Source organism: Pseudonaja textilis, chromosome 4 (genome assembly GCF_049901715.1).
Source record: "Pseudonaja textilis isolate UNSWEBS1 chromosome 4, rPseTex1.2, whole genome shotgun sequence".
Classification (NCBI taxonomy): domain Eukaryota; kingdom Metazoa; phylum Chordata; class Lepidosauria; order Squamata; family Elapidae; genus Pseudonaja; species Pseudonaja textilis.
Genome location: NC_141993.1, coordinates 53699017 through 53708053, shown reverse-complemented (window position 1 = coordinate 53708053; position 9037 = coordinate 53699017). Strand labels below are relative to the sequence as shown.

General features: G+C 37.2%; 1 protein-coding gene across 3 annotated transcripts; it reads left to right on the top strand.

The window, feature by feature from the left end:
• Positions 1-968: 968 nt before the first annotated feature.
• TMEM41A (transmembrane protein 41A) lies at positions 969-8724 on the top strand. 3 transcript variants are annotated; one of them, XM_026701371.2, is made up of 5 exons: positions 969-1123; positions 3077-3230; positions 4268-4429; positions 5449-5587; positions 7060-8724. In XM_026701371.2, the coding sequence occupies exons 1-5, from the start codon at positions 1029-1031 to the stop codon at positions 7281-7283; spliced, it is 774 nt and encodes a 257-aa protein (XP_026557156.1). In that variant the 5' UTR covers positions 969-1028; the 3' UTR covers positions 7284-8724. The 3 variants fall into 3 exon arrangements, with proteins under 3 accessions (XP_026557156.1, XP_026557155.1, XP_087789198.1); XM_026701370.2 differs by having other exon boundaries at positions 1111-1305; XM_087933072.1 differs by lacking the exon at positions 7060-8724 and adding an exon at positions 5695-5843 and having other exon boundaries at positions 1121-1305.
• The last annotated feature ends 313 nt before the right edge of the window (positions 8725-9037 follow it).

Sequence of the window (9037 nt, the reverse complement as noted above, 5' to 3'; positions counted from 1 at the left end):
GAAGAGAGGCCGTTTTCAAAGCATTCTTATCGGTCCCGCGCAACTGGCCTCGTTCTGACAGTTCGGATGGACTTTCGCCCACATCAAGCACTCTCAACGTGACTTCCTCGACCCAAACCAAACGCATTCTGGTTCAATATAACTCGTCCTGGCTTCCAAACTCTGATTTTACGGTTGATGAGTTCTATGTTCATTAAGCTATTATTTGAAATGTCACGATTAAACCGCGGTTTAACGTAACCCACGTCTTTAAGTATCTGTTCTTTTGGGTGACACTAATGATCGGAGCGGAATCGTAGGTTAAGCAGATCCGATCCTGCTCGCTTTCGTTCACTCGTTCCTTTCTTAATAAAGGGGCGACCTACAGCCAATAAAACAGCACAGAATCAACAGCGACAATTAAAAGCTTTTCCCCAAGATTAGCCCAGGTACAGCTCTGTGTCTCTGGACAAAGAACTCAACGGCAGTACAGGCAAAACGGTCAATGTCTGGAATACTCTACCTGATTATGGTTTTTTCCCCAAACCCCAAAAACTTTGGCCTTAGACAGTCTACTATTGACCTCACCCCTTTCTTAAGAGGTCTGTAGGGGGCATGCATAAGCGCACCAACGTGCCTACCGTCCCTGTCCTATTTCTTTTATATATATATATATATATTTTTCTTATATGTATCCATGTATTCATAGCTATGTTTTACTTAAACCTATTATCTTGTAAGCAATTGACAAATAAAAATAAATAAAATAAAATAAAGAACACGACACCTCTGGCTTTAAGATCTATAAGGCAGTGTTTCTCAACCTCACTTTTTAATTCTGAGAGTTGAAGTTTTAAGATGTAAAAAGTTGTCGAGGTTGGGAAACAGTGCTATAAGGGCAGGGGTCTCTAACCTTGGCAACTTTAAGACTTGTGGACTTCAATTCCCAGAATTCTTCAACCAGCTTTGCTGGCTGAGGAATTCTGGGAGTTGAAGTCCACAAATCTTAAAGTTGCCAAGGTTGGAGACCCCTGCTATAGGGAAAGGGAATGGCGGTGGACGGACCAAGCTCCGGTATGTACTCTTGGCACAGGAAGTTTCGCCATCTATGGAAGGAAGGAGAAATCGTGTCACTCGCCAGAGTGTGAGTATGCGGTTCCTCGGCCGTTGCCTTTAGTTCCTGCTCCTCTTCTGTTCCTCTTAGTCTACCTTATGAGCGGCGGTGATGCGGTCGTTGGTGGGGTTCTTACTGGTCCTGGCAGCGGCCACCTCGGGACTTTATTTGCTAACTGCCTGGTTGCCTGGAGGGCCGCGCGCGGGAAGCGGGTAAGTTGGCTGCCTCCTCTTTATTTCGGGGTCGCTGTCAGGTCGGGCGCTCGGGTCCCGAAGCGCACGGAGAAGAGCCGGCGAGTTTTCCTTTAGCGGCGATCAGGCAGTTGAGTTCTGCAAGATATCTCCGCTCACGATGGGTCTCAAAGTCCAAAGGCCGGCGGTCTGGATTTTTGCTGGAAGTGGCTAATGACTCCGTACGCCGACTGGAGTATACATCGCCATCGACACTTCACAGACGCGGCAATGGTGCTGCTAGGATCCCGAAGTTGTTATGCAACCTAATTGCAATGGCGGTCTACAATGATTTGACGACCCTGGCGAGTGTCTGATCTCCTCGGGCGCTTTGAACGACACTATTGTGTGTAGAAAAGCGATTGAGTAATTGCAGTAAACTATATATCCTTCTGCCTTGATGTAGGCAATAGATGTCCTCCAAGCTGATTTTAAAATGCTTTTGGCATAATAGTCTATTCAATGTTAAGGTCTCTTAATTTGATTTATCCAGCAAGGATGGTCTTTTGTATTATAGTTTGAGAAATTACAGAAATTATGTAAAGGCAGCAAGGTTCATACTTATATGAATAAGTATGAACCTTGCTGCCTTTACATAATTTCTGTAGCAAAGATTACAGATCAAAGATGTCACTTTGTCCATACCATTCCACGGGCAAAGTAATTGCACAATAAGAATTAGGTTTAGAAACATACCGTCCTTTCCCTGTAGGATCCTCCCCAATTATTTTGCATACCTATTGTTGGTTGCTCTACTACTAGCAACAGCAAGCTTCCTCTATAGAAGCACTGAATAAAAACAGCATATCTACTCACATTTTGCCTAAGTAATTTAAAAGGATTAAGTGAAGTCCAGCAAAGCAATAAACATAGAATGAAATAATCTTGGTGTTTCATTTACTTTCTCTGAGAAAATCAGGAACATTTCCTGGTGCCTGTAGGTTTTTTATTCCATTCAATTGTACCTGATTCTTGGAGATTATCTGGAACTTCTTTCTTTTCCTCAGAAATATATGTCTTTTTTTCATGTCATCTTTTTCTTTCACATGGCATTTTTTCCCTCAACCATATAACTTCTCTTAGGAAAAAATGTTCGGCAGGCACCATTTAGTGATACTATAAGAATTTAAGAGAATAATACAAACAAATCTACTAAATTTAATTCAGTTCAATTCACAGTAATTCTGGGGGTTTAGAAAATATTGTAATACAAGAAAACATTAAATGAAAAGGAACAAAAGGTATCTAACCCATATAGGAACAAAGAAGAAGGGCTTCATGCTTGCCAGAAGAGCCATAACTTGGGAGCCCTTTTGATGCACCAGTAGGGTAATTTGAATCTGTAGTGCTACAGAGAAGGCATCTTTTTGGGGTCCATTGTTTAACAGAAGAATTCTAGTACAAATTATCAGGGGTTAAGTTACTTTCTAGAGAAAAGACTAGATTGTTGAACTACAGAAGTTTTTGTTTTCTCTTAAAATTCTAAGGGTCATTGTATTAAATTGACAGCACAGACCATCTTTTTTTTAAAGAAAAATTAAGATGACTTTTAATTTGGTGTTTCCTTCTAACCTCATAATACATGTTAGGTAGCAAAAAGGTCAATATTTGTAAGATTGAACTGATTTATTTTCTTGAGAGAGCTCCATGTTGCAATAAACCTGTTAATCTTCAAGGCTAATCTCATAATTATCCTCTGTTCCTTCTTTTAATCCAATCATTTTGCAACTAAACTAATTATGCTCTTTATCAGGTCATTAAAATTCCCTTCAGATCTAGAGGAACTACAAGAACTTGCAGACTTTCTACAGTACTACAATAAAGAGCACCATGCATATGTGATTCTGCTTTTCTGCAGTGCTTACCTGTACAAACAAACCTTTGCCATACCAGGCTCTAGTTTTTTGGTATGTATATATTATATAAAAGTTGTAGATTGATTTCACAGTATGTTGCAGAAACAATTATTCCTGTACTTGTGTTGTTAGATATACAATTCATCCTTCCATAACGTATATATTCTTCCTGTTATTTTTATGGAACCCTTTCATGAACACATCTAGAAATGTGAGTATTATTTTGTCCATTTCTAGGATATAATATGTGGATGTGTAAGAGAGTTGCCTTGGGATTTTATTGTTCCTTTTAGGAGGTACTGTTTTTATTGCCTTGTGAGCTGTCTAGCGTTGTGATTACACATGGATAGCAGTATAAGTATTAAAAATAAATATTCTATCTTGCTGAAAAGTCAGAGTAAATATTTTATATTATATATTTTGTAAATGTATCATTTAACCAATCAGGAACATATACTAAACTCAAGGAATCATCTGTCAGAAGGTTGTAAGGTTAAAAAGTAAATACTACTCATAGTATTTCCAACCTGGCCTAAGCATGTACAACAGAGACAAAAAAGCAAGCTTTCTTTGTAGCATCTGTTGCCACTGAGCAGAATTTCAGATGAGTCATAAAAATAATTCATCCTCATTTCTTCTCATCACCATGATTTCAATCCAAGCTATGTTTTATTGGACTCTATTTTCAAGTAAAATTGGTTCAGTCTTATAATTCTGAATTATTTCTACTGTTCCATTTATTATTTCAACCTGATGTAACATGACTTTTTTGAGTTAGCTGGGAGGGAGGGAGGGAAGTAAACCAGATCATTTTATTGAGGAACAATAGAAAAAATCTTGGTGGACAGCTGTATGTACACATTCAGGCTCACAGTACGGTATTCTGTATTATATTAAGAGCAGCAAACACCTCTGTTTTATACCCAGTTTATGGATTTTGCAGGGACATCACTGACCACTGCTATTGATAACTATGAAGTAAATGGACCAGGCAAGGCTGTTCTTATATTCTTATTGTTCATAAAGCCCTTAATGCTTTCCCCACAGTTTTTAATGGACTGGATCACTATCTAGTTTTGCTCTAACAGAACATCCTTGCTGGGGCTCTCTTTGGACCATGGATAGGACTTCTGTTATGTTCTACTTTGACTTCTGTGGGTGCTACTTTTTGCTATGGACTATCCAATATTTTTGGGAAAAACTTTGTTACCTACTATTTTCCTGATAAAGTCACCATGCTTCAGAGGAAGGTAAGAAAAAGCTAATTACAGTTAAATTTTATTTAGTAATAGTTAAGAATTGTATATAATAGAATTCAATTGTATATGGCTGCACCTAAAATGTCTCAGGTTCAATTTCTGGTACTGCAAGGAAAAAATCCTATCTGAAAACTTGAAGACCTGCTCCTAGTCAGTATACAAAATTCGAAACTAGATGGCCCAGTGGTCTAGCTTGATAGAAGGCATCTTGCCATGCTTCTGTGACCATATTCTTGCTGACAAAGTTTACTGCTAGTGATTTAACATGCATTGACTAAAGTTCTAAAAATATTCCTTCATGAGTGTTACATTGGTTTATAAGATTTTAACAATCCAAGTTAGAAAGTTATTAGAATCCAAATTAGAAGATTAAAAAAATGATTCAGAGAACATAATGCCACAATCTTGACCTCCGTAGGCATTTCTTCAAACTTTTCCAAGTGTATAATTATCTATACAAGCCAGGAAAAGATGCAATTTCTTTTAAAAGGTGTGCAGTAAAATTGCTGCATAGACTTATAGTTGATATTTTTTGCTAGTATGGGCCTATACCTAATTAATAGAAAACAAACAATAACCCCATGGTAACTATACCTTCCGCAAGCAACTATTTATCTACTTCATTTATGCCAGTGGGGAATGTCTGCTAGTCTTAGATCCTAATTAGTAGCCCACATTTGGAAGGACTCCTTCCAGTCATAGATGGGCCCAAGATGCAGGGGGAAAAAACCCTGCCTTTAAAAGGCAGAAGGCAGCTTTCAGGCATTCCTCCTTCCTTCACTGCTTTCTCAGGCTCCTCAGATTTCAAAGAAAGAAGAATTAGCAGAAATACAGTGTTCTTCCCTCATCCCCATTCTCTTGTGGATGTGTTCCTTAGAGGAACAGTTGACTAATTGAATATTGTTTAGAACATATTTTTGTATTACAGTACTGTACCTTTGGGAGAAAAAAAGAAAGCAGTTTGATCCTGCCTGATTTTTATCATCTTTTGGTGGGGTTTTCTTTGACAGGTAGAAGAAAATAGACATTCTTTGTTCTTCTTCTTGTTATTTTTGAGACTGCTCCCCATGACTCCAAACTGGTTTCTGAATCTTGCATCTCCAGTCTTGAACATCCATGTGACTCAATTTTTCTTCTCTGTTCTCATAGGTAAGAACAAAAGCAGCATATTTACATCTATAGTGTTTAGTGTATTATTTGGTCTTTCTTCACTTTTGCATTATAATAGATATGTGTTTTCTATTATTCAAATTCAGACATTTTTGTTTTTGGCTACACATAGCTGAAAGGATTCTTAGGGTTGTTTTACAAGGACTATGGACACACCATAGCTTAAGAAGATTGTACAAAATATTTATTCCTGCACACACCTTTCCTAATAATAGGCTGTTGCCTTGGATTCATCCCACCTTCCTATGCCTTGTAAGTTGATGTAGTCATGGAAATAAGCCTTTGATGGTTAGTCCCTATAACAAACGAAGTTTTTAAAGTGCATGCAACTTATGCCTCCCTCCAAAATCTCTTGTTGGAATTAGGTTTGCCTCAGCATGGCTGCTTCTGTTTTAGTTGCTACCAAGTTCCAAGCAGGAATCATACCACTATGCGCTGCTTAGTGGTAGTCCTGGCAGTTAAACTGGTAGGCCTTCTAGGTTGCCTGTAATAGCTGTACAATCCCAGATGTCACCACACTTCCTCCTCTGTTTGCTGCCATCTTATCCTTCTTTCTCCTACACAACTACAGACTTTTGTAAGCTAAAGACCTAGATAGGGTTAGGCTGTGTATGGACAACAGCATGTTCCTAAAAGCACCAGGCGGGTGGATTGCTCAATTAACCAAACACCTGGAATAATGGTATGGATGCCTGTAAGTAAATGGTGTGAATGGAGGAGATGGATGAATTAATGAGACCATTTTCTCTCAAGTTTCTGGAGCTTTAAGCCTTTATTGTCCTTTGACATAAAGCATCAACTGAGCTGATTCTTGAAGAAATGGGGGTGAGAAGCATTCCTGCCTGGTTATGGCTGCTTTTGGCAAGTGCAGATAGCAACCCCAACTTCATTCCCTTACAGGCCAGCCCAATGACTACACAAAGCAAATATATAAATAATTTACAAATCACATAGCAAGAATATATTTTTCTATGGTTCCCTTATATTTTGCCAGAAAGTGGTAACAGAAAAACAATGAATTTTTTCGTTGTTGAATATATTACTTCTTATTGTGAAAATTGAAAAGTATCTCCAAGTTAATGCCATAATTTCAACTATTCTCCTTAAAGTGATTAATAAAAACTTATCAGTACCATTTTTATAATGTGATTTAGGATGTTAAACCAAGTTGTATAAAATGTTTGTGGAGACAAAATAACAATTATGCAGGTAAGCAGAAGATTCCAGCTTGTTCATATGTAGAGAAATTGACTTATTACATCAAACTTGCAAATACTTTATTTTCTCCAATGACATTTGTAAATTTATGGTTTTTATTCTCCTTTGATGCTCAGATCTATTCCCCTCCATTTGTATATTCAAGACTTTTTCTGTGCAGGCTACAACTTATCACAGACTTTGTGAAATGTGTACATTTTTCTAATCCTAGAATTCTCCTCTTTCACTTACAGGATTGATTCCTTATAATTTTATCTGTGTCCAGACAGGGTCAGTACTTTCACAGATATCTTCCTTGGAGAACATTTTATCCTGGAGTAACTTATTCAAGATGTTGGCTATAGCCATGATGGCATTAATCCCTGGGGCTCTTATTAAGAAGTTCAGTCAGAAACATCTCAATTTAAACAAAAGTGAACAAAAAAGTCACTTGTTGAATGGAAGGAAATGCAACTGAATAGACCACCCCTAAACAGATATGAGACAACGTGGAATTCTATTTAAGGCAGAATTGGAAAATAGGTATTTTGAATCAGCAGTTCTGTTGTCACTGGACTTTGGACTTATTGCTGTTTTAGGCATCTTCCTTTGCTAATTTATAAAGATGAGTCTTATATTGTTTTTTTAAAAGAGCTGAGACTGATATGTCCAGTTTTATAAAATTACTTATGATCCAGTTTATCCAGAAGTCAGAATTTGAGGGACCAAGTAGACCTGCATCTATTGATTTGAGAAAATCTAAATCCTAGCATCACTGAAGAAGTAAGCCTGAAATTGCTTGCCAGATGAACAGCATTTGTTTTGCACATGAAGCAGTTACAGTGTAGCATTTGGGGCAAATATTGATTTATTTAAATAATGGCAATGAATTGTATTTCCTCCCAATGTGAGGAATGCAGTGAAATTTTGTATTATTTCCTTTCACCTGTTGGAATATCACAAAGAAGAAAAATGATATAGAGGAATGGCTTGCCTCTTACCTTTCTCTTTATTAAAATGTTTAATAAGTAACTTATTTTATGATTTTCTATATAAGATAACATGAAATGTCAGTGAGGTCTAGAAGATTTCAGGTTAAGTCTGAAGAAATTTTCTAACATCATGCTCTGAAAAATTTGCATTTCTTACTTTTCAAAATTTTCTAACAATATGCTCTATGGAAAATTGCATTTTTCACTTTTCAAAGTAAAATCTTTATCTTTACATAATTGTTAGATTAAGCAGAAAAGAATATACTTTGAATATAATAATTGAAATTGTTATATTACTTGTTTGTTCAATCCAGTGTTTCAGTTTGGAAAATCCTATTTTAATATGGTCTTTGTTCTTAATCCAAGTGTTAGTTAATCCCATTTTCCTCTGAATTTCCTATCTGAAAATGGTCTTGACCTTGCTTGTCTCTGCATCAAGCTGCAGCTTCAGAACCTTGTTTCATCCTTTTTGTACTACAACAAAAAAATGGATAGAAGATATTAAGGAAAGTGTAAGGTTTCATTTGCCTGATGTCCACAGTGATGCAAGTTTGCCATTTTAGCAATCAAAGCAAGCAGAAGGTTCAGTATTGGTTATTGGATTTTCTGTGAATATTCCCATAGTTTATTTGAGGTGGTCTTTGTCATACTCTAAATCAGAGGTGAGGAATAATGGTCCCTTTATGACTTGTGGAGTTCAACTCCCACAACTTTTTGACTTGTGTACTTCCATGGCTTGCTTAGGAATTCTGGGAGTTGAAGTCCACAAGTCATAAATGGGCCATCATTCCCCATCTGTTCTAAATAAATGTCAATATTGTATTAAACATATCAGTCTTCTTAGCAAACTTCTTAGGATGGTTTCTGTTAAATTTTTGTACATGTGGTGTGCCAACAAAACAGTAATAAAAGATTATCTGAAAAATACACTGCGGCAAATTATAACAGATTGTCTGGTTTGCATCGGTATGAGTAGCAATTCTATCTTAAGAACGCTATTTCCCCCCACCCCCAATACTTCTCGCGAGCTAAAACTTCATAAAAATTGTAATCTTTGTGTGTGTGTGTGTATGTGCAGAGCCGAAGACAGAAGCCTGAAGATGATGAATGAGACTTCATCGAAATGTTGCCTAGATACTGCCAATCTTACGTGGGAGAAAACCCGAATAACCAAAGATCCACATACAAATACCCGCGAGAACCTCAGAAAACACACACACACACACACACACACACACAC